This window comes from Artemia sp. Qi Xiang Cuo, chromosome 21 (assembly GCF_049724085.1).
Source record: "Artemia sp. Qi Xiang Cuo chromosome 21, ASM4972408v1, whole genome shotgun sequence".
Lineage (NCBI taxonomy): Eukaryota > Metazoa > Arthropoda > Branchiopoda > Anostraca > Artemiidae > Artemia > Artemia sp. Qi Xiang Cuo.
The window spans coordinates 39417845-39444528 of NC_142814.1; the positions used below are offsets into that span (position 1 = coordinate 39417845).

The window sequence follows — 26684 nt, forward strand, 5'->3', positions numbered from 1 at the left end:
TTGAACTTCAAAAACGCAACTTAGCAAAAAATTGAGATTATTGCTTGGACTTGTGCAAAATAAAATTGTTGATAAGTCTAAATAGGCTCGTCTTGTTATATATCAGGTTTAACTACTTTTTTTGTCTTGGAAATGGTTCAGGTTAGAAAAATGAAACTTTAGGTAATGAATCCAGGGTGAAAAAATGGTAAATTTCTACCAAATCATATTATTGACTTACGCATAAAGTGAATATAGGCTACCACTCGATGCCTTTTTTGGTAAAGTTCTACGGAATCATATTATTGAGTTAGGACTAAAGTGAATACACCATTTGATGCCTTTTTTTATGCTGATTATGAATAGGCCTATAATAGGCCTAAGCATTTCTATCGGAAATGAATTTCAGGCCCCCCTATATATGCCAATTCAGGGTTAGGTTAGGTGGTCAATATCCACGAAATCATATTAGGCTATTGAGTTAGGACTAAAGTGAATACACCATTCAATGCCTTTTTGGTCAATATATACCAAATCATATTATTGAGTTTCAAATAAAGTGAATACACCATTCAATGCCTTTTTTATGCAGATTACAAATATAATATGCATTTCTATCGGAAATGAATTTCAGCCCCCCCCCCTATATAGGCTATACCTAGCCTAACCTAAACCAACCTAACCTAACCCTGAATTGGCCTATATAGGGGGGGGCTGAAATTCATTTCCAATAGAAATGCTTATTATATTTGTAATCAGCATAAAAAAAAGGCATCGAATGGTGTATTCATTTTAGTCCTAACTCAATAATATGATTTGGTATATATTGACTGCTGTTTTTATGCTGATTACAAATATAATAAGCATTTCTATCAGAAATGAATTTCAGCCCCCCCCCTGACATCGGCTAAACCTAACCTAACCCTGAAGTTGCATTTATAGGGGGGGGGGGGAGGGGCTGAAATTAATTTCTAATATAAAAGCTTATCATATATGTAATAAGCATAAAAAAAAGGCATTGAATAGTGTATTAACTTTAGTCATAACTCAATAATATGATTTTGTATATATTGACCGGTTAGGTTACATTTCAGTATAGCCTATATAGGGGGGGGGGCTGAAATTCATTTCCGATAGAAATGCTTATTATATTGATAATCAGCATAAAAAAAGGCATCGAATGGTGTATTCACTTTAGTCCTAACTCAATAATATGATTTTGTAGAACTTTACCGCCTTTTTTATGCTGATTATGGATATAATAATCATTTCTATTGTAAATGAATTTTAGCCCCCCCCCTATATATGCCAATTCAGGTTATATATTTCTACAACCTAACCTAACCCTGAATTGGCATATATAGGGGGGGGGGGCTGAAATTCATTTTCGATAGAAATGTTTATTATATTCGTAATAAGCATAAAAAAAGGTATCAAATAGTGTATTCACTTTATTCCTAACTCAATAATATGATTTGGTAGAAATTTACCAAAAAAAATACTCTGGGAAGGTATTGCCAAGCTTCTATGTTAACCCACTTCCAGTTTCTATGTCTTAGAATTTTGTCTGCTTTACAGGTATAGGCCTACCTATTGAAACTCTGACAAAACAACATTTTATCTTAATTTTCAGTTTCCTTTTCTTTGATTTTAGTTCTGAAAATTTAATTCCTGTTATTTGAGTAGAATTTTAAGCCATGTTAATTTGGTATTTTCAAAATTTAGGAATTGGATTGACATATCTTTCAGACCTTATAAATCCAGATTAAGCAATTTTATAAAGCTAAAAAGAGTTTTGTTGTAGGCTAATTCATTTGGTAAAATTCTATGTGAGGTACTTTTTGCCTTCTTGAAATGTGGTTAGGTTATGAAAAATGAAATTTTCAGGGATAGGTCTACAGACTAAAGTAATCTAGTTAATCTAGTTTTTGCTATCTTAGAAATTGGAGGTTAGAGAAATATAAACATTCAGTAATGAATCCAGGGCCAAAAGCATATTCTAGCAAGGTATTGCCAAGCTTCAATGTTACCATCTTCTTATTTTGGATAAGGTTTATATTAAAAGGCTAATCAGATTGATAAAAAAAAACATACCACTAGCATCAGAATTTCATCCTGAATCGAAATATAACACTCATTTCTGTTGCAAATTACTTTCAAAATTACTTCTAAGCTTCTTTAAGTTTCTCCAATTCTCCTGTTTTTTTTTCATAGAAATGTCATGGCAGTGATTCAATTTGAAAAATACTAAATTTTGCTGAAAGCTCCAATTTGAATTGAAATATACTAAATCTTGTTGAGGGGAGATTTGATATGAAAAATAGGCTAATAAATCTTCTTGAGTAGTGATTTGATTTGAGAAATACTAAACAGTTTGAATTATTTATTTTTTTGGGAAAAACTTACCACTTGCTTCAGATTTTCATCCTGAATCCAAATATGGCATTCATTTCCATTGCAAATTATTTTCAAAATTGATTCTAAGCTTCTTTAAAAACAGCAAAACTTCTTTCATCAAAACAAACACTTTATGGCAGCTACAGATACAGATTTGTAAATATCAGATAAATTGCACTTAATGTCAACAAACTAATCACTCATATCTAACTCTTCATCATCACTTTCTGATGCACTAAGGGTGTCACTGACTGGTGCTCTAGGGGCCCTGTCTATTCCAGGAGGATAGAGCTTGGCAGCTTCAGTCAAAAATTATGATGTTGGTCTTTTTGCTCAAAATTTTGCAGAAATAAGAAGCACAACACATACTGCTCCATGTATGCTGTTTGCATCCCTGAAACTTTAATGGCAAGAAGAAAGTACTACAGGGGAAGGATTTTATGGCAAGTTTGGGTTTTTGGTGGAATAGAGAGAGAGAGAGAGCAAAAGAAAAATTATTGTACCCCTGACTGATGGCCAAAAAGGCCTCCAAAGAAACAAGTAAGCTTTAATTCCTGTTATTAAAAAATATATTAAGCGTGGAAGCATTATTTACAGTGATAAATGGGGAGCTTATAGTACATTGTCCAGCCAAGCATATACTCATTACCAAATCAATCATTCAGCCAATTTTGTTGATCCACAGGACTGTTCCATTCCTACTCAAAATATAGAAAGTCTGGAGATGCTTCAAAAAGCACTCTAAAAGACCAGGGATGCAAACAGCATAAAGTGACCTAGTTTCATAACTTAACCCAGCTTTGGGTGTAGCTGTACAAAATAGGTCTTGCCTGTTTAGTTTGTTCTTGATTCAGAAATAAGATACAGTTTAGAATTTGGACTTTGGTTATATTTAGGCTGAAAGCTAGAAAAAAATTCAGATTGCTCAGATAGAAAAATATCATTTTCAACTGTTCTGATTTGTATATTGCCAGTTATTAGAAAATGTCTATGTGCCAGTCATGTGAAATGTCATACTATACTGCAATAAACAGATTTATAAATAATGATGAAGCAAGCAACAACTTTTTCAGGACTCATGGTGTCTTATCATCACTAATAATGTGCCAAAGCTGCAATACCATACAACTATCACACATCTGAAAATATGTGGAAATGCAGCAAGAGCTATGTCATCCCAAAGATCAAAAAGAGAAGATTTTGCAGCTATTCAGTATCTGAAAGAAAAGGGAGTTTCTTGCATCAGGCCAGGATTAAGCCTCATCAAATCCTGATGTTTGTAAATCACTTTCTGTCAGATCATTGGGACCATCAAACTGTTATATATTTATTTATATATTAATACCAAGATACAGTAAGCTTTAACAAGCTTGTCGCACAAAACAATTATAAAAAAGTCTATAACAATGTCAATGACATAACAAAAACATACAGTAACTGAAAACATTGGAAACAATATTACTGAAACATCCAATAGCATACCAACTTAACTGAAACATATCTGTTAATAATTGAAACCTACCAAAAAGTAAGCCTACAAAAGTAAAAATATTCTCAAAATGGATTGTGATAGGACCCAGTATAGAAATATGTAGAGGCTAAACTACTTTTGAAGGAACTCCTTATTGAGGAACTCCAAATAAGTAAGAAAACAAGTATTGACTGGAGGTTTTTTTGCTCAGGAGTTTTACTCAAGGAAACCAAGAACCTATAGAAGGGCAGGGTGTTGAAGCTAAAATTGATGGAACTTTAATGGCAAGAAGAAAGTACCACAGGGGAAGGATTTTACAACAAGTTTGGTTTTTTTGTGGAATAGAGAGAGAGCAAAAGAAACATTATTGTACCCCTGACTGATGGCCAAGAAGGCCTCCAAGGAAACAAGGAAACTTAAATTCCTGTTATTAAAAAATATATTAAGCCTAGAAGTGTTATTTACAGTAATAAATGGGGAGCTTATAGTACATTGTCCAGCCTTGGATATACTCATTACCAAATCAATCATTCAGCCAATTTTGTTGATCCACAGGACTGTTCCATTCATACTCAAAATATAGAAAGTCTGTGGAGAAGCTTCAAAAAGTATTCTAAAAGACCAGGGATGCAAACAGCATACATGGAGCAGTATGTGTTGTGCATCTTACTTCTGCAAAATTTTGAGCAAAAGGACTGACTTCATAATTTTTTGATTGAATCTGCAAAGCTCTTTCCCCCTGGAATCAATAGGGCCCCTAGAGCACCAGACAGTGACACCGCTATGGCTTCAGAAAGTGATGATGAAGAGTTAGATATGGGTGATTACTTTGTTTACATTAAGTGGTATTTATCTGATATTTATAAAACTGTATGTTTAGCTGCCATAAAGTATTTGTTTTGATGAAAGAAGTTTTGCTGTTTTTAAAGAAGCTTAGAAGCAATTTTTAAAATAATTTCCAACAGAAATGAAAGCCATATTTAGATTCAGGATGAAATTCTGAAGCTAGTGGTAAGTTTTTCCCCAAAAACTGAATAATTCAAACTTGTTTAGTATTTCTGAAATCAAATCACCACTCAACAAGATTTAGTATTTTTCATATCAAATCACCACTCAACAAGATTTAGTATATTTCAGTTCAAATCAGAGCTTTCAGCAAAATTTTGTATTTTTCAAATTGAATTGCAGCCATGACGTTTCTGTAAAAAAAAAAAAAACAGGAAAATTGAAGAAACTTAAAGAAGCTTAGGAGTAATTTTGAAAATAATTTGCAACAGAAATGTGTTATATTTGGATTCAATATGAAATTCTGATGCTAGTGGTATGTTTTTTTTTTTATCTATCTGATTAGTGTGTTAATATAAACCTTATCCCTGATTTTGGAGTATTAGAAATTTGTCTACTTGACAGGTCTATATCTATTGAAATTTTGATAAAACAAAATTTTACCTTAATTTTCAGTTATCAGTTTCTTTTTCTGGGGTTTTAGTTCTTAAAATTTCAATTCCTCTTATTTGAGTAAGATTTTAAGCCATATCAATGGTTTTTTTTTCTAAATTCAGGAAATGTATTTGCATATCTTTGAAACCTTATAAATTGGGATTAAGCAAAGTAGTGAACTTGAAGTCAGTTTAGCTAAACTAAAATTTTCCCAAAGTATATCACATGAGGGTATTTTGAAATACCTACCCCCACCTTTTCTTCCTCTTAAGGGCACTGACCTCTAATGACCTTAAAAAATCTTTGCATTATAAATTTGAAGCCAAAAAGTATTTATGGATTCACAATTTTGCTTTATCTTGTATTGCCTCATGCTATATGAAAACCAAAGATTAGAAATGACAAAATTCTTGCTTTATAATATGTAACAAGTACTATTAAGTAATATTTCCTTCTTTTTCCCAATTTTGATCCATCTTTCATCAACTTTTTATTAATAAAATCTATTCCAGAATTATTAGATTTTGAATAAAATGGTGACTTTTGCTGTGATTCTTAGAATAGGATAGAATATGATTTATTGGCTAAAATAGCACAAAAGCTAGCATAAGCATGTCAGAACAATTACAATAATAAAACAGATGTTAGGGGATAAACATAAAAGAAAAAATAAATCAATTATCAAAATGGGAATCAAAATTTGCTTAAATGGCACAAAAGCTACCATAAGCATGTCAGAACAAATACAATAATAAAACAGATGTTAGGGTGTTTTTAGTTCTGAAAATTTCAATTCCTTTTATTTGAGTAAAATTTTAAGCTATATCAATGGGTTTTTCTAAATTCAGGAAATGTATTTGCATATCTTTGAAACCTTATAAATTGGGATTGAGCAAAGTAGTGAAGTTGAAGACAGTTAAGCTAAACTAAAAATTTCACAAAGTATATCACAGGAGGGTATTTTGAAATGCCTACCCCCACCTTTTCTCCCTCTTAAAGGCATTGACCTATTATGACCTTAAGAAATCTTTGCATTATAAATTTGAAGCCAAAAAGTATTTATGGATTCACAATTTTGCTTGATCTTGTATAGCCCCATGCTATATGAAAACCAAAGATTAGAAGTGACAAAATTCTTGTTTTATAATATGTAACAAGTACTATTAAGTAATATTTCCTTCTTTTTCCCAATTTTCATCCATGTTTCATCAATTTTTCATTAATAGAATCTATTCCAGAATTATTAGATTCTGAATAAAATGGTGACTTTTGTTGTGATTCTTAGAATAGAATAGAATATGACTTATTGGCTAAAATAGCACAAAAGCTAGCATAAGCATGTCAGAACAATTACAATAATAAAACAGATGTTAGGGCAATCAAAATGTGCTAAAATAGCACAAAAGCTGCCATAAGCATGTCAGAACAAATACAATAATAAAACAGATGTTAGGGGATAAACATAAAACATAAGTTAAATCAATTATTAAAATGGGAAACAAAATAGGGGACAAAAGATTTTTTGTACCTCATGGTCAAAATTTGGGGACACAGGTTCAGCTGGGTATTTGAAGCTCTACAAGCATTTAGTCTCATATTAGGAAGGATTGGGGGATTTTCTTTAAAACGAGGGAGAAAACTTCAGAGAGGGAATCACCCACTGGGCTTTGGCCAGTAAGTAATTTTAATACCAGAAGAATGGTAATTTCATCACCTGAAGAAGGATTAAAAATGGTGGCAATACTGAATATGTTTGTTAAGTACCAGACAAAAGGAAGAAGATGAAGAGCAGGACCCGATATCTTTTTCTTCACTGAACCAGATAAGACATTCTGTTTCATGACATTAATTATTTTTAATGCCAATTTGTAGCATCTTTGGCATTATCTATAATCCACTAAGAAATGCAATGGTATTGTGTTTAGACCATTCACAAGGTCTGTGATGCTTGTTCATTGTTTGGATATGCATGCAACTGAATTTTTTTCAAAATTGTACATTTTCTTTATTTTTATACTTAATTACATTTACGTTTTCTTCATTTTTTCATTAACTATATTTACATTTTCATTTTCTTTATTTCCATACTATTTCATTAATTATATTTTTCAGAATACCACTCCTGAATAAGCAAAAATGGTAATTTATGTCTTGCTAGGTTTTTTTCCAAAACACCTTTTTAAACTTTTGGTTACTATGGGTAGTGATAATGGCTCTCCAAAGTTAAAAGCGCATATATAGGGGAGAGTCAGGTACATTGGGACAGGGGTATGTTGAGACACATGTACTTTTGACAGAAAACTTCAAGCTAAAAATCTGCCACTATTCACACCTAAAATGCCATCTCTTGGACTATCTGTGGATGTAGTACAGTGGTCGCAAAGTGCAACTTTCTATCACAAAATTTAGGTAAGAATTTTTTATGTGGTCTTTGAAAAATATTTTTGTTTTGCAAAATTCTACGGTACTCTTAGGTAAGCAGCTTCTAGAAAATTGCTTATGACCTATTAGATAGAGAAATTTATGAGCTTTTCGATGGTATAAATTTTGTTGTGTTCTTTTGCCATCTTGTGGCGGATCTAAATTTTTTTGTAAGTTAATACTGTTAGGGTACTCTGGTACATGGGACACACTTACATGGTAACCATGTACTTGGTACATGGTTCTGGGGTACACTGGGACAGGTTTAGTTCATTGTGTCCCATGGTATTCTTGCTTGCTTAGGCCTAGAGAACTTTCAAGAGTATGCTCCTTATCTTATGTTGACTTCTTTCTTTCGTTTTTCTACTCTCGCTGGGCCTTGCGTTATTAGTTAGCTAGAACAATCCTAAAAAAATAACGCCCAAAAATTAAATATTTCACAATCCAGGCGAATTGTATCCCCTCAAATTATAAAATAAATTCCACTAGTTTAAAATAAGTTCCAAACAATCATTAAAAAAATTACTTCAAATCTATAATCTATAATCTAAAAATTCATAAAAATCTCATACTGTTTCTACATTCCCTAAAAATTTACTCAATTTTTCTTTCATAAAATAAACTCCAATAATTCAAATCTAACTCTTCAAATCTAAGACCTCAAATCTAAACCCTACAATCTAAATCTCAAATACTTCAAATCTAAACTCTATAATTTTTTTCCTTTTTTTTTCCTCACATTGTACAAAATCCTATATTATTTCTATATTCCATAAAACTGTATTCAATCATAAGCCCCATATATTCTAATTATTCAATTAAATTTAAGTCTTACCTAATATATAAGCTTAAAAGAACTTAAACTTAATATATAAACTAAAAACTCCTTCTTTTGTTGTAGTATGCAAAAAACGAGAAAAGCTGATCCGTTGCTTTACGTCTAGAATGAGGAGGAGATGAAGAAAGAAGTACGAGCTCACCTTTATGGGATGCCACTTCAAGGAGCTGCTGAAGTTTACAATGTCAAGCAGTCAACTCTTAGCACATATGCCACTATGTTTTGTAATGGAACAGATGAAGAAAAAGAAGAGTTTAGTTACACTCCCGCCTTTGACAACAGGCGAGTATTTACGAGTGAGCAGGAGCTTCAACTTGAAGAGTGCATCCCTCAAGCAGCCCAAATGCACTATGGTCCCTCCAGGAAGAGAGCCAGAGAGCTTGCTTGGCTTATGGCATAACGAAACTGACTTGCATATATGTCAAGCTGGGACACAGAAAAGTCTGCAGGCAAAGACTGGCTGTATGACTTTCTTAGAAAGCATCCGTCAATTTCGCTTTGAAGGCCAGAACCTACAAGTATCCAGAGAAATCTTGGTTTCAATCGTGTTCTCAGAGAACACAGAGAGTCAGAGAGTTTTATTCAAAATACAAGTTCCTTGCTAGCTGGATCTATAACCGTGATGAGACTGGGCTCACAAATGTCCAGACCAAGTGTCAAAGATTGCTAAGCCAAAAGGAAGTAAAGCAGCTTGTTGCTATGGCTTCCCAAGAGAGAGGAAAGCTGGTGACCATGGTGGGCACTATAAATGCCATGATAGAATTTATTCCAGCCTTTCTGATTTTCCCACGAGCACGTTTTGTAGAAAGTCTTCTTGATGGAGCCCCCCCCCTCCCCCGACTGATGGAATAGCAAGTGGCTAGTCTGGAAATGCTTGGATGACAAAGGATCTGTTTTTGCTATATTTGGAGCACTTTGCATTGTATGTCCACTCATCTCCTGAGAACCCTGTCTTGATTTGATGGACAATCATGAAAGTTACACCAGCAAAGATGCAGTTTTGTTGGCCAAAGAAAAGGAAATACATTTACTTACGTTCCCACCGCACACATTATCCAGGTTGCAGTTTCTCGACGTTTCGGTTTATGGACCATTAAAGACTTACTGGTCACAGGTAATAGAGAACTGGTTGAGACTTAACCCTGGTCGAGCAGTGACGGAATATAAGATCGGTGAATTACTGGGGGTTGCTTTTCCTAAGGCCTTCTCTCAGACTAACATCACTAGTGGATTCTCAAAGCCTGGAATTTTCCAGCTGAACACTGGAGTGTGGCAAGAGTCTGACTTTCTTCCTGCTTTGTGACGAGAAGATACTACTGAGCCTGGAAATCAGTCTGCCGCTGTTGATGAAAATTTACCAGATCTGCAAGAGCTTCGGTTGAGCCAGAGTCTCAGTGCTACAACCCATTCAACCATGTTTGTTTTGCCAGAAGATATTATACCCCTGCCAAGAAGGGAAGTCACAAACAGAAAGACAGGCAGGAAACATGAAGTATCCAAGATCTTGACTTCTACACTGGTGAAAAACTCGATCCAAGCTGCTGAAAACGAAAGGAAGCCAAAAAAAGAAGAAGGATCTCAAGAAAAGCAAGAAAGTGGCTCCTGCCAAAAAGCCGAAGAAGAAAACTACCAAGTGATTGCTGAACTTCAGTGACGAAAGTGGAGATGAAGCAGGACCAAGAGATTTTGAGTGTGACGACAATCCTGACGACTCGTTCTGCTCTGAAGAACTCCGATTGCCGGAAGAGGAGTCTGAGACTCCCAGTATCTGTTCCGATGACTTCGTTCTAGTCGAGTACAAGGGGGAAATGGAATCGAAATTCTACACTGGTGAAGTGCTCCAGGCCGAGCCAGACGGCTGTACTGTCAATTGTTTGAAACGAAACGTTCCAGCCTGGAGGTTAACGTCTCCAAAAGAGCGCGACGAAGCGTTTGTCGATAGCTCAGAAGTAGTGATGAAATTGCCAGTTCCAGTGGTCTCAGGCGGAACTGGACGCATCGCCAAGATGATCAGCTTTGATGCAGACCTGACCAAATACTCAGTTGAATAATTTTTTAAATAACTTTGTTGTATTTTTACAGTTTTATACAACAAAATATACGAAGTTTTAATTGATTTACCATGGTGTCCCAAAGTACCCACCGCCCCGACCCATAGTACCTGAACAAGTGGTACTCTGGAACAAACAGGACCCTCTGAAAAATATGTCTTGCTAATTTTAGTGTGAGCAATAAAAATATGAGAAAAATCCCAGTAAAAGCCAAATGATCTGCCACAGATTGTATGTTTGATACAAGAAAATCGGACTGTAAATGTAGGAGATATTGAGCTTTAAGTTGAACTTGTCCCAGGGTTCCCGGCTCTCCTACACTTTTCATTATTCCGAAAAAAACGTCTTCAAAGTTTCTCAAGTTTTGCGACACTTTCCCCACCTGTTGCGGAAAACTAGACACCGGATTTAAGTGAAAAGTTGCTAGGACAGGTTTTAAATAGTGTTATTCCCAATTACGTAACTAAAATAAATGCTAGACTTCGCTAACACTACTATATGTCATGTACGCGTTTTTACTATTGGCGTTTTTCTTGTTCTCGTATGAACCCGTCTCAGGTAAAAACACGTATATCCGTGGATATGCGTTTTAACCTTTGGAACAAAATTTAAAGATTCAGTTATTTATTCAGAAAGTAAGAAGAAAATCATCTTCAGAATACAAAAAATCAGTCAGTAACCAACATTCTTCAGTAGGTCAACAAAATTGATGCCAGATGGCATGTCTTTCCAAAAAATTCTGCGGTTCTCTGGCATGAAAGGCACAAGCTTTGTCAAAATCGCATCTTTTTTCCAGGTTTCACCCCTCTCACTCCGTTTACCTTTTCAGCAAGAGGATGCTTACCCTCTTCGATCACTTTGACATGCTTTTTCAGCACAAAATCTATCGACTTTTCTTCGCTATCTGGCGAGGTCTTGTATAACAGAGATGATTCACCACGCTCAAATCTCACTTGAGAAAATTGTTCGATCTTGACTCCAACCTTTTTCATCATCAGGAACCTGATGGAGATCTGATGGAACTCCACTGTCGAAAATCGTCTAAGCACATCCTCACGGCATGTCTCCTGCTTTTTTCAATCAGGTCACACAGGACATCAAAGGGCAGAACGTCTCTATTTCGAATCTTGGACTCTATGGATCCATGCACAGAATCTGCAGCCATATGCATGTGATCCTCCACTAGATATTTGATGACGATGCTATCAGACCCACCTTCCAAATTCACAAGTATCGGAAACTCACTGTAAAGGGTCGACTTTTTATTTTGTGCACAACAATTATCAGTATAGAACAAAAATCTCTTTGCGTCACGGTTCCTCCTGACAACCTTGTGATACGAGCTACCAATATTGGGTGCGTCACGTCCTTGCAAAGCCTCATTCCACAAGAGACACAAATTAGGATTCTAGCTTCAAATGGGGCGAAAGTTTCATTGAAACAGAGAAGGCGCGACAAGAAAAAGGCTTCTTTTCTGCTATGCATAATTGGCAAAAAAGCACCTTCTGCAAATCCATAGTATAACCCTTTGTCTCCGTTTCAGCTCTGTCTTTTTCAATTTCTTGCCTCACAGCCTCAACTAGAGCTCTGTGTTTCGTGTAGTCTTCCTTTTCTGTATCAGATGCAAAATCTTGCTCAACATTGTCCTTTAAAAGAACACAAATATCACAGCTATCACTCTGAAGTAAACAGAGGGATTACATTTTCCTCCTTCAGTATTTTTCTGTATGTCTCCTCTGAACTCTTGATGCCAGGGTTTTTAAGCCGGAAATCATCTGTCATGATCAAAGCACTAAGGTCCCTTGGAAGGTACCTCACGTTAGGTGTATGCGAGCGACGGTAGTGCGGTATAGCTGGATGGAAACTTTCTCTGTGGTGTACTCTCACTTGTCTGTCAATTTTGTTTCCAGGTTTCCTGTAATTATTGCCACGATTTTCTGTCACCATTGTACGTAGTTCGTCACGTGCAAGGTATTTTTTATGAGAAAAATGACAGAATCTGTTTTTCCTAATCCAAAAGGTGGCAAGAAATTGTGACTTGCCAACCCTAATTCTTTCAATTTTAGGGATGGCACTTAGATCTTCTGCTGTATTTTTAGGAAGAAAATAAACCACAGTAGAGTTCTTTCGGAACTTTTCTACACATTCTGCACCTCTTCGGGCAACTGGAAGAAAGCATAACAGCGTAACCAGCCATTTACCCCTTTCTTCATAGCTCAATGTCCAAAACCTGTTATATAACTTTTTCATGTCTTCGTGATCAAACAATTTGCAATTATTTGTGCATTTCTTTGAATCACAATCTGTGTTTAATGGGAAAAGATGCTTTGTCATTTCTCTTTCACTTTTCCCTTTCTTCTCACTCTCTTCCAAATAACCTGATCTCTTGAACCTGCTGCAACAGTCTCACTTGTTTGTCTTTCTTGACTTTCATGTTCTGCGGGGGGAGCTCCACTAATGGTTCAGCACCTTGTCTTTCTTGACTTTCATGTTCTGCGAAGGTAGCTGAACTATTGGTTCAACGCCTTCGATGCAGCTACCATATGTCATCTGATCGGGAACTATTTTGTGCTCCTCAAAGACAGCAACACTTGTAGCAATCAATTCAGCTTCAATTTCGCCTGGGCACATGGAAATGTCCATATCGCCAAGGAAAGAATCAATTTTATCACACAATATTTTTTCTGTCTCCAGTGCCTTTGAGATTAAATCAGACACAACACTAAAACATGATGGGAAATCTGTATCATTAGAAGCATATTTGACCTGGCTTGCAACAGCCATTGGTTCGAGCTTACTATATATCTTTGGCCTAGCCATATCCTCACTCTCACTGGTGCTATTGCTGTCATTGCCATAGTCAGTATCACTATCCCCTCCACTAGTGCTACTTAAGTCTTCTTCTCTTGAAGCGTATGAGGCTATAGCCTCGACATTCTGTCTGATCTTCATAGTTGAGTACTTATTATCCTTCGGGGTACGCTGGGGAGACTGAGCAGCCAAATCAGCAGCTAATAGTTTGTCAGTCATGGAAAATTTGAAACCATTAGGTTTGGTATTAAGAAGTGTCGATTTTTGTAGATGTTTTACTTAATAGCCTATACCAGTTATTCTTACTAGTTACTCCACCAGACCAGCAGCTCTTATTAGGTTAAATGGTTTCAGGAGTATTTCCCGTTATGAGAAACTTAAATGTTTGCTGTCTGTTTATAAAAAATCTGCAACAAATTTAAACTTTTTAGAAGTAAGCTTATCTTTTGCTAGAGTAACTAAATCAGTGGCTAGCACTTCGTTGTTTCTGGAAAGTTAAACCCAATAGGTTGCTGTTCAGAACTGTTACTTTTATACCAGTAATTTTACGTTTTATACCAAGTTGTTTTTACTAGTTTTATAGTAAAAACAACTTAACTACTTTACAACTTTACAACAACAGCAGCTATCTTAGGTTGCATAGTGTAGGCTAAGTGTAGTTAATGTAGGCTTAGACATAGTAAGACACACACAAGTACCTCCTATGATATACTCCAGCTTCCAGTGTAGCCTACCTGAACAAATGAAACTCAGTGAACACTAAATTTCCAACAGTTAGTACATATAACGCATAAAGATCCTGTACATACATGAATAGATACTTCCAAGTTGTACTCACTGTTGCTTTTTCCTTATCTCCAAGGCCAATGTTAGAGTTTTCAGACCCCTAGACTCTGGCGAAGACATCTTTTATTTACATTTATGTTGCTGTTGAGTTACCTAAACTTGCTGAAAGTGATGAAAAATCGTGGTTTAATAATGCATATATACAAAAATGTGTCTGGCAGTCAAAGGTAAAAAAGCGTATATGGTAGATACGTGTTTTTACCTTAGGCAGACGAGACAAAATGTTGCAGATACGCGTTTTTCGCTGGGACAATTTTGCAGGAGATCGTGTTAGGGCACTCTTGCATACACCATTCGATTCAGCTCTACGAGCTGAATCCAGTGTTAACCTATATGTAACTCGGGAAGTGACTTTTCGTGAATATACGCGCTTTTACCTTTGGAGGGCCGATATGCCCCCCACTAGAATAAAATATTTTAAAATAAAATATCAGTGAATTGAACTAGAAAGCTAAAAACTAAAGAATTTGGTGTATGAAGAAATTTTCAAATTCAAAAGCTTGTTTTTTGTAAGTGAGCAAACTGTTCTATAGTATTATCCTATTCCTAAAAACTAATTGCTAACTTCTGGGGAAAAGTTGAGCAAATTTTGTTTCTAATTTTAATATTGAAAGCAGAGCTGGGCCTGCGTTAACTAACGCCTCTCTGCTTATGCTCTGCCTATGTACTCCTAAAACTACAATCACAGTGGCCACGTCAGTGGATGCAATAGTCATTGGACATTATAACGAGGGTCTTCTATACATATATTCCAAATCTAATTTCTTTTTTCAATAAGTTTGAAGTTATCAAAAGTCTGGAAGGATCCCTCTTAGTTTGTTTGGCCCAGGGTTTCACCATGCAGCATCTCCACTTAAATTTTCTAATTTTAGAACTGAATGCCACCCACTGGACCTTACTAATCACTACATCAAGAAGGACTCCTTTAACAAATAAGGAATAGATCAGAAGTTTTTTGGTACAATCGCTCTTGCATATTTGTATTTGCTTTAAAATATAGAATTTTTCTTTAAAATGTTTTTAGAGATAATTGGTAAAGGAAATGCTCGGGATCGCCAGCTGGGTATATTTTTTGTGTCACAAAATATTTTAAATTAAGCACAGATTAAAATAAAGACGGGGTCTTTAGAGGTTGGAAGTGCCCTATCTCTACAGGATTAATTTGTTCCATCTTTCGTTGGCAGTTGGCAAACAGGAGTTTGGCTACTGCCTCCTCCCCTTTTCATTAACCGTAGAATTTCTATAGCCTATTTCATCATTTTTGTTTTGTGGTTTTTGAAAATTATTCTTATTTTGAATGGTATGCTTTGTTGTTCAAAACATTGATGACTGATAAAAATAAATCATTATAATAATTGTTTCACTATAATAATCACTATAATCACCATAATAATTTTTTTTTCTCAATTAACTTCTGTTCATTTTTAATTTCCAAAGTTTGTTTTTGGTTCATCTAACAAACATTTCTCCAGTTTTCACGCCTTTGCTTTAAGAATTAAAATATCTTTATGGTTCTAACTTATTAGTTCTAAGTCGTGTCTTTTAATTTATGTTGACATCCCCCTCAAGGGTTCTCTTAAAGCTTCAACTAAATACCATTCGTCTTTGCACCAACGCCTTTTTGACAACTGGGATGCACATAGTTGTTGGCCCATATTGATTAAGTTCAACATGCCCCTCAACATTCTCCAAGATATTCAAATTAATACACTTCATTACCTTGTGAAATATTGGAGATCTGTCTTTGTGACAGCCATAATCTCTTTAGGATCTTTGGATTTAGTTTTGTATCTCAATCAGCATTTAATAAATGTTCTATCCTGATAAAATTAGTCATTACTGAGATGTTGCACCCTGCCTAGTAACCCATGGGATGCCGGTAGTGTTTTTAAGTTGAAGATTCCTATGTACATTATCTGAGTGTTTCAACTTGATATCCTTTCCTATTTGTTCATAAGATATTGAAGGCATACTGTTGTGACAACCTGGATGCATATAGTGTCTTTTGATTTTGTTCAACATCCCGTTCAATATTCCCGGAAGTTTTCAACTGTATAACCCTACCCATTTGTGGGATATTGCAGATAAGCCTTTTGACAACTTGAAGGCACTATGTTATTTTGACAAGTAGGATGCAGTTGAACTTTTTTGGTTTATTCAATAGTTTTAGTTGTAACAGTAGAAGTTGCAGTAGTATTTGCAGTCACAGTCACACTAGTATTTGCTCTCTGATTTAAGGAAAAACTACTTACATGGGATTCTTTGCTGCTTCCTGGTATTTTACAAAGTAGTAATCCAACCACAATATTTCGTATTGGTGCGTACATAGAGAAGGGATTAGAAAGAAGGAAAAGTTTTTACAATTAATTATAATTTTTTACATGAAATTACATTTATTTCCTAGATAAATTACCATTAGATATTTCTTGCTATGTATCACGTTAATCTATGTTTCGTAATTTGTTCTGTTATGATTTCTTTATTTTTCATAAATTTTTGTGTGTATATGGCTCTTAGGCTTTGGAAATACACGATCTATCTATCTATCTATCTATCAGTTGAAATCACTAATTAGCACTGCTAATAGTAGCAGATAGAGTCGCAAGAAGTAGCAGTTCACAAGTTGTCACATTTGTATTTGCAAGTTGTCGCACTTGCAGTTGAAAATAGTCGTAGTTGCAGTTCCAAGTAGTCACAGTCGCAAGCAGTCTCAGTCACAAACATTTGCAGTCGCAAGCAGTCGTAATTGCAAATAGTCACAGTTGCTTCACAAGTAGTTCCAGTCCTAAGTAGTCACAGTCCCCGTTACAAGTAGTCATAGTCTTGCATAGTGACAGTCACAGGAAGTAGTAGTTACAGTCACAGTATTTGTAGCAAAAGTAGCCCTGAAAGTTTGAAGTTAATACTCGTAGTTTTTATAAGATATCGCAGATATGCCCGTTTGATAACCTGGATACGCATAGTGTCTTTTGATATAGTGAACTAATCCCCTCAACGTTCACCTGAATATTCTTAGCGTTTTCTGAAACTCCCAGGATCAAACACCTCTACCCTTTTCTAATAATAGATCATGTATGCAAACAATGGACATACAGCATGATTTACAGTCCTTTTCCCTATTCCATGATGATTTCCACAGTGGCATAGTTATATCGCATGTGACTATTTTGAACAAATTTTATATTTCGTAATGCTATTGCTGATTCCCCCTTTTAGCAATCAGCATGTTCAGCATGCCTCTCACTTTCTTGAAAGTAGTCATGGGAAGATTTAGTCACAGTCTAAACAGTCCCAGTTGAAGCCACAGTAGAAGTAGTAGTAACTGTGACACTGAAGGTTTCAAGTTAATACCCGTAGTCGAACTTAAAATGTTAAAGATTCTGCCTATTGCTACCCTGGATGGATACAGTGTCTTTTGATTTACTTCAGGTTCCTCCTCAAAATTCTCTGAAGTTTCAGCTTAACACCCTTAGCTTTTTTGGACATACCCACAATCAAACATTTTCATTTTTGCAATGATATATCCTGCATGTAAACAATAATTAAATTGTGTAGTTTACACTCCTTGCCCATGGGATATTTGGGCCTGGTATCTCCAGAGGCTTAGTTATAAGATTTTTGACTATTTGAACGAAGTGGCTATTTCAGAAGGCACTATGTTTATCCAGAACGCCAAAAAGTCAATATCCCAAGATCAGCTAGGGATATCACAAGCATGTTATCGTGCATATTGAGCTAAATCCAAAGCCGATCTGCCCTTCCAAATCTGTCATATGGGCGTATTTGCGATACCGGTATCTTAGGAACCAATTAAGGTATAAAGCTGAAGCCTTTATGGCATTCTGAGGAGAATGTTTGACTACATATAGATGTTGAAAGGGTGTACCCGCCGTGCATTCGAAACCTCTTAGTGCATTAAGGTGTAGCTCTCACGGGACTAGTGTAGGGACTAGTCTGATCATGAATTCTCTTTCTAGTATTATTACGAGCATACTAGTTTGGTTGGTTTCGGAATAAAGGACTAAAATTCTTGGCGCAATTTAACTAAGAAGTCAGTAAAGTGTCTAGGTGGGATATATATACTTGACATTAACTCTTTAGAAACAATAATTGTAGTTTCAATTTTTATAGAAGTTTGCTGCTGTGTTATTCTGGCTAAAGAAATCACAAAATCCATTCTGTTTGGAGCTACTTGCGATGTCATTTTGTTGAGTGTGCATTAGTTTTTGTGAGAAATTCTGGGAATCTGCTGGAGTTCCAAATATGGGTGATCCAAGCAGCCTTGCTGACTCTGTTGTGAAAATGGGTAAGTTTATAACTCTGAATAATAAGGCTTCTTATTATTATTATTGCCGTTATGGTAGACTAAAAAATTTGTAATAAGGCTCAGAACAGAAAAGTCCGTTGCCTATGCACCGAAAAAAAATGAAGAAAATATCATAGTATGATTAGCCACTGGGCTTTTGATGCCCCTCCCCCTTCAGCATGATGTTTTGATGTAGGCCTAATACATCCCTAAATATTTTTACCTCTTTGTGCAAGACCTCTATTTGCCTCTGTCCATGTTTTAAATTGGTTTTCTCTATCTTATCAACTCCATCTGACAGCTAAAGATTAGCTTGGCCAGCCAACACTCGTTCCTCAAAAGAGAGGAGTGAGTCACCCACCAGCCATCACCAGCAAGGAGCATCCTCAGAACTAGCAATAGTCAGGGGCGTCCTGATGCTCATTTTGTTGGGGGGGGCGATCTTCGTAATTATACCGAATCGCTACCTGATTTATGCCAAATTTTCTGCAGAAATAAAGAATTTTGCTAAATTTCAGCTTATTTTGCAAAATTTCTGCCGAAAATTTTACCGAATGCCAACGAAGTTGGGGGGGGGGGGTGTCGCGCCCCTGCCTGACCCCCCCCCCCCTGGGATGCCCCTGGCAATAGTAACATTATGCAGTATACTGACCTTTCTCCCACTTTTTCTACCTCCTTTACCATTTGACATGATTTTGGCTGCCATTATTGGCTCCGATCCATCCAACCTTGATAGTTTATTGCAAAAAAGCTCTGTCTTACGGTCAAACATTGGAGAAAACCACCAGTGATTGGATGGTAACTAAAATGAGCAATAGTAGTAGGCTCCTATTGTAGCTACTACTCCTAGGGGATTCATAAGAAGGTTATCACCACTATCTCCGACAATATGGCTTAATTTAGGTCCTTGCTGGATAAAAGTACGTCTGCTAGTTTTGTTTCTTAGGTGCTAAACTTGGCTGTCACTCTTATCACAAGCCTTGCTTTCCTTTGTAAAGCAAATATTCACTTCTTGGATAGAACCATATTCGGAAAATACTTTGTAACCTCTTTTTTCTACTGTGTAAATTGGTTTTGTGGAAGTATTGGTAAATGATGTGATGGTCTCTATGGGGGGGGGGCAATAGTAGAAACTAGCTATAGCAATGTTAGTTCCACTTTTCTATAGCTACTTCTTTTACTGAGCTACAATTTATTTCGATTTTTTTTCTTCTTTTTTAAGGTGTATTGAAAAGTAATACAAAAATTATAATTACTTAGAGAACTTGAGGCTACCATGGGAAAACTAGAATCTCGTCTTGATATAGATAATAGATTAAATAAAAAAAAAGTTTTTTGACTGAAAATAATGAATAATATGGTTAGAAGAAAATGTTCTGTGTATTACGGAAAGGCCCTCTCTTCATGCTAAAGTTTTACTTTTTGTCCCAATTCTTGAATAACGTCTGCTGAAACATAATATCCAAGTAATCGAAACAAATTTTTTTTAAGTCCTGAAAACTTTAGCATAAAGAGCGATGAAGGATTTCATCGAATTTAAGGAATAATCCCCTCACGTACAGAGTCATTTCTGTTCGTTTTGAGTTTTGAAGCTGTTCCTTACTTTCAGTTGGATTTTTTTTATTGATTGAATGTTTGGTCGTTTTTTTTAATGGGGCTGTGATCAGGCCGTTTGAATAAGCCCTTTGTCAATGCTTTATAACCATTGTTTTGATCGATTACCCCTGGGGAATCAAGGAGATCACCCCTGGGGAAAACGAACAAACAACAATTAAAGATGCATCTGTGGTTTATCTTCTGGCAAAAAAAAACCACAAAGTTCCACCTTTTGTAAATAGGAATTTGAGACCTCTTCAGTGGGGTTCTCTTATACGCTGAATATTTTATTGTAATTTTATTAGGATCGCTTGACTCTTTGGGGTCGTTTTCTCCTTTTTCGAAAATCGGGCAAATATTTTAAGGTGTGCAGATTTTGATAGCTAATATTAAACTGAAAATGAGTCAACATAAAAAGCCCATTCTTTTGATGGATTAATTGTTATTAAAATTCCCTTTTGATTGTTAATTAAGTTGCTTCTTGCTTACAGTTCTTTACCACAAACTGTTTGATAGAATAAACAACTTTGAAGAATAAACAAACCTCTTGAACGGCCTATTTCTATTATAGGGTTTATTATATACCTCTAAATTTGCTTATAGAAGTGGAAGTAGCATCGCTCAATGATGGTAGTGAGATCTTCGCGACCACAAGCTCGACTGTATTACTGAAAAATGAATATCTTCCTTCTACAACTATTGACAAGGTTAAGGTGGAATCTGACTTCTTTAACTTAAATATGCCATTGGAAAGCCAAGATATAGTTCCCGATAATAAACAAGGTGATTTTTTTTAGATATAGCATTTAAACTATAGTAGCAAGTAGGAAGTAGCAAGGACAACAAAATGAAAAATTTTGGTATCTCCTGGCTCTATCTTGCGTTTAGTCCTACCTTTAATTTTATAGTCTACCTTTAATTTCTATGCTATTTCTATTATTATTATTATTATTACATAAAAAACTTACTCTGTAAGATTACAGAACTTAAGGTGAAGTCTTAAGTTACGCAAGTGTGCAATTTTTATGGTGAAGTTGATAGGGTTTACGGTAAAAAAACCTTTAGCGTAAAACTGAAGACCATGGGTTTTATAAGAAAATGCTTCGCTAGGGACAATCTCCTATGATGGAGAAGCAATCTCTGTGGGAGGCTGAGCTACTCTAAAAGCATTCCAGTGGGAAACATTTATATTCTATTATTATGTTATTTCTCTTATTATTGATTATCTTTTTTCTATGTATTTCTGTGTTACAAAATGCTTAAGGATATGATGCAAAGGTGAACTGTGAAAAACAGTAGGTAGAAAATAGTTCCTTAGACTCAATAACGCTTTAGAAATTTATAAAATATTGTAGAAACATTCAAAAAATCATTAAGAGATAACATGCCTTACGAGAATAAGCCTTCTTTTTATACAATCACAAAAATTTATGCTCACACTATATTTCCTATATACGCTAGTCTGCATATCTTACATCAACGGGTGTAGTTATTATTGCTAGAGGTTGATGGATATCAAGGGGTTTATGCTTCATGTTCGAGAATGTCATCTCTGCTGTCTGGAAGAAAAAAGTCACATTTGTTCTTTACAAAATGCAAATTAAGTACTAAAAGTAATTCTCTTGGAATCAGAAGGAAAGTAGAATTCTATTGATATACGAATGTTAATGCACTGTGTTATACGGTGTTAAAACACTGAAGCTCTGTAAATTTGATAAAATGACATCATTCATGTATCCGAAAAGATGTTTGTGTAGTTAAATGAATTAACTAGTAAGTTGAAGTAATTATCTTCAAATAATCTCAACAATCTAGTAATAAATACATTAAGGGACAGTTTAAGAGTTTCAGAGAGTGGATGGATATTTACGTTTCTTTTAATTCGTATTTGATAATAATATGGTTGTTAACATGGGTGTAGGGGGGGGGGGGGCAGGGGGTCTACTGTCCCCTCTAGAACTTGAAATTTACACTAGATATGGCTGGAAAAGGTTGGAAAAAGGTAGATGGTTGAAAAAGTTGAAAACAAACAGTCGAAATGACAGAATAAAAGTCAAACAAGAAGAAATTATTCATAATGTCTTGGAAAGATTTAGCTCTAATCTAAGAAGATTAATGCTGAAACTTATTGATGATTTTTGGTGATTATTTATTAATAAAGATTTCATAGGCCTGATATAGCTTGCTGGCAATGTAAGGTTTTGTGAACTGACAATATAACTTCAGCTTCCTCCCTCCTGCCCTTCATCATAGAATCGGCTGCCCCCCCCCCTCCTAGACAAGAAGCTACGTACGCCCATGGTTGCTAAATTTATCAAGCAATGCTTAAAACAAAACATATTCCGTAATATTATTACACTAGTGCTTTCGATGCATTTCAACTTCTATATTAGAGCTTCTATATTTAATATAGAGCTTCTATATTAAATCAATAAAAAAATCCTGCCAAACCCTTATCGCACTGGTAGAGTAATTCATTCCTTATATCCATAAAAGAGTCACTGAATAAGAAATCCATAAGGGGGTTACATTTTGAAAACGTTGACGCTTTGAAAACGAACGTGTTGAAAACGAAATTTAGTTGACTCTAATGACTTGCCCTGATGATTAACGACTAGAAACTTTAATAACTTGTTTCTTAATGAGCTATCATGCATCTTTTAGTTCTTTGTCAAATTTATTAGCTTTGTTTTTTTTATTAGATTAGTTTTGTTATTTTAACACAGTGAGTTTTAGAAGAAAAATAATTGAATGTTGCGGCTGTGTGTCCATGTAGTACAATATAGTAGCATTTTGATAACAATATGGTAGCAGTAAGTTTTTTTTTTTAGCAACAGCTTACTGTCAATTAATGGTAATGTTTGTCTTCTGCTGCGCCAATCAGGAAAGGTATACTTTCTAGAACTCCGTGACGTTTTTTTTTTTTTCATTTTCTACTTGTTTTTTAAACACAAGCTGCTTATTTTCTAACTCGGCATCCAGTAATTACCAAATGTGAATAATGAAATAGGGAAGTCTTTTTCATTAGTAATTTATTTTCGGGGTTTCTCTAATTTTTAAAACGTTTATGCTTGTACAATTTTCAACTAAACAAATTAAAAAAATTTCTTTGAATAATAAGAATATATAAATAATAAAATAAAGAAATAAACAAATTGAAAATTTTGTCATAATAAAAAAAACAAATGATAAATAAATAATAATAAAGAAATAAAGAAATTACTTTTTGAATAATAAAGTAATAATAATAATAAAAATATATGTAATAAATAATGTAACAATGGTCTCTTGTAATCTATGACTTAGAGTAGAATACCCTACAGCTGATGTTACCAGCTTATAATCTCATTCAGATATGAATAAGAAAAAGAAATATATTTGTTGTCGGCCATTTAGTAGATAAGAACACAGACAAAATATTTCTAAAGCATAGTTAACTTGCCTTCTCTGTACCAGAATGGAGATCTTAGAAACAGTCCTAAAAGCCAACAAACAAGGTAGTTGAAGCATTAGAAATGACCTTGTAATGAACTTGGTAGTTAACTTTGACAGAAGTTTAATGTTATGTTTTTATTCTAGATATGAAAATATCCTTATTGTTACGCACCAATCAACATAATAATGAATGCAAAACGCTTGTTACAGCTGACGCTACAAATCTGAATCTAAAAGAAGAAAAGAATGACATTTATGAATCTCTTTCATTTGGTTAATAAGAAAATATCGACTCTTCAGACATCAAAGCAGAACCTAGTTCCCATAATTGTTTTTCCCATGTAGTCAAGAACGAAGAACTACCTGATTTATTGAAAATCACTCCTCAATCAACTTGTGCATCAGATATCCATTCAAAGGCAGAATCTGATAAATCAAACTCAAATATTCAAAATCAGCAATCGATTAGTGATTTAGTGACTTCTGCCAGAGAAAAATGTCATGAGAGTAATTTTTACAAGAAGGGCTTTGCTTCTAACCAAGGGTTGGTCTCTATATTAAATGGTGGTCAAAAAACATATTATTCTAAATTTTGTAAGATGAGCTTTGCCAGAAATGCAAATTTTGTTAGTCATACTGCAACACAAACTGGTGCAAAACAATTTACAAGTGAATTTTGCAATCAAAGCTTTGCGCATAAATCTAATTTTTCTAGCCATATGGCAACACAAAATAGAGGAAAACCGTTTAATTGTAAATTTTGCAATCAAAGTTTTGCCCTGAAAATTTTTTTTTCTAACCATATGTTAATACACACTGAAAAAAACCCATTTAAATGTGAATTGTGCAATAAAGGCTTTGCCCTTAAAACTCACTTGTATAACCATATGATAACGTGCAATAAAAAGTTTATCCAAAAAGTTATGTGTCTATCGATATGGCAATACATAATCATAAAAAACCGTTTAAATGTGAATTCTGCAGTAAAAATTTTAGCCAAAGATATATTTTGGCCAACCATATGGCAACACACACTAGTGAAAAACCATTTACGTGTGAATTGTGCAATAAAAGCTTTGCCCTCGAGCGCTATTTGTCTAGCCATATGGTAATGCACATTGGTGAAAAATCATTTACGTGTGGATTGTGCTATAAAAGCTTTGCCCGAAAAGATCATCTGTCTAACCATATTGTAACACACACTGGTAAAAAACCATTTATATGTGAATTGTGCAATAAAACCTTTGCCCGTAAAACTAGCTTGTCTAACCATATGGCACTACACTACACCGTGTTGCACCACATAGCTGTGTAAAACCATTTTAATTGGAATTGTGTAATGAAGGCTTTGGCTGAAAAGAAAATTTGGATGCCGCGAATGTAACACACTGATCTATTTGATTTTAAACTACCCACCCGTTTTAGAAGCATTGTTTACAAGCACCAGATGTTGATGCATCAAGAATGCATCAAGTGTGGAAGTCCAATCTGTGTATTTAGCTCCGTGTATTTATAAGCACCAGATGTTGATGCATCAAGAATGCATCAAGTGTGGCAGTCCAATCTGTGTATTTAGCTCTGTGTATTTACAATCACCAGATGTTAATGCATCAAGAATGCATCAAGTGTGGAAGTCCAATCTGTATATTTAGCTCTGTATATTTACAAGCACCAGATGTTGATGCATCAAAAATGCATCAAGTGTGGAAGTCCAATCTGTGTATTTAGCTCTGTGTATTTACAAGCACGAGATGTTGATGCATCAAGAATGCATCAAGTGTGGAAGTCCAATCTGTGTATTTAGCTCGGTGTATTTACAAGCGCCAGATGTTGATGCATCAAGAATGCATCAAGTGTGGAAGTCCAATCTGATCTGTGTATTTAGCTCTGTGTATTTAAAAACACCAGATGTTGATGCATCAAGAACGCATCAAGTGTGGAAGTCCAATCTGTGCATTTAGCTCTGTGTATTTACAAACACCAGATGTTGATGCATCAAGAATGCATCAAGTGTGGAAGTCCAATCTGTGTATTTAGCTCTGTGTATTTACAAGCACCAGATGTTGATGGATCAAGAATGCATCAAGTGTGGAAGTACAATCGGAGTATTTAGCTCTGTGTATTTACAAGCACCAGATGTTGATGCATCAAGAATGTATCAAGTGGGGAAGTCCAATTTATGTATTTAGCTGAAAATTGCAAATCACTTAAAATTACTTTCGAAAAGTTTTAAAAAATAACCTCCATAATAGAGCAACCTATCCAAAAATTACTTTTGGAAGGGTCTAATGAATTTAAAATTCCTGTTAAAGTCGAAAAATGTCGTTAAATAATGATAATTTTCTTCTGTAAGTGGGACAAACTTTATGGTGTAAATATAACAAAACAGAAGACTGATTAGAGTTTGAGCTCCAGGGTTTTGCCATTATTCTGGAGATAAAAGTTGTCTAACAAACCTCTCCTCAATCTCTTTAGAAAAAAATCTTAATAGGCAACTCTTAATTATAGGCCCACCATCCACTTGCAAATCAGTCGAACAAAACGCTATCCCCTCTTCTTCTCTGAATCAAAATGCCATATTTCATTTTCTTTTTTTATTCCTCATTATAGTGAAAAAATGGAGGAGGTTCAGTCTTATAAGAGGGTTGGATTTTTGCATCAGAAGTTTAAGAAAGATTTTTTTTGTGCATATTCTTGCAACAGTTATTGCTACGTTAATTTGAGTAAATTATTGTTTGTAAGATTCCTATGTCTTTTTTTGACTAGATCGGTGCTAAGATTAATATAGAAGGAAGTCAATTACAGAAGCTGATTGATAGTAAATAAATCTTTGAATCATGAAGACTGCAATTCATATATGCAAGATTCCTTGCAAAAAAGACAAATATATATTTTTTCATCTTGTCTTTTGTTTAGAAAATATTTAAGAATTTTGTTTTTTAAAGTTCCTGAAATAATTTTTGATACCAGTTTTGTTCCCGCTGACCCACAGTTAAGCACTAAGCAGGGAAAAATGTAACCTGGGTGTGGGGTGATCCCTTTCGTTTCTTAGAATGCGCAATAAATAGCTGTTACAAAATGTAATTAACCCCC

General features: G+C 35.0%; 2 protein-coding genes across 4 annotated transcripts; both read left to right on the forward strand.

Moving 5' to 3' along the window:
* LOC148939534 (uncharacterized) lies at positions 1–26332 on the forward strand. Of its 3 annotated transcripts, none has more exons than XM_089107204.1 (4): positions 1–106; positions 18386–18560; positions 20760–20939; positions 23736–26332. In XM_089107204.1, exons 2-4 carry the CDS (start codon positions 18518–18520, stop codon positions 23867–23869), a joined length of 357 nt encoding a protein of 118 aa, XP_088963330.1. In that variant the 5' UTR covers positions 1–106; positions 18386–18517; the 3' UTR covers positions 23870–26332. The 3 variants fall into 3 exon arrangements, with proteins under 3 accessions (XP_088963330.1, XP_088963331.1, XP_088963332.1); XM_089107205.1 differs by having other exon boundaries at positions 26–141; XM_089107206.1 differs by having other exon boundaries at positions 41–106; positions 18371–18560.
* Positions 9508–9849, forward strand: LOC148939535 (uncharacterized). The gene has a single exon (XM_089106904.1). It carries the CDS (start codon positions 9508–9510, stop codon positions 9847–9849), a length of 342 nt encoding a protein of 113 aa, XP_088963030.1.
* Positions 26333–26684: the final 352 nt, after the last annotated feature.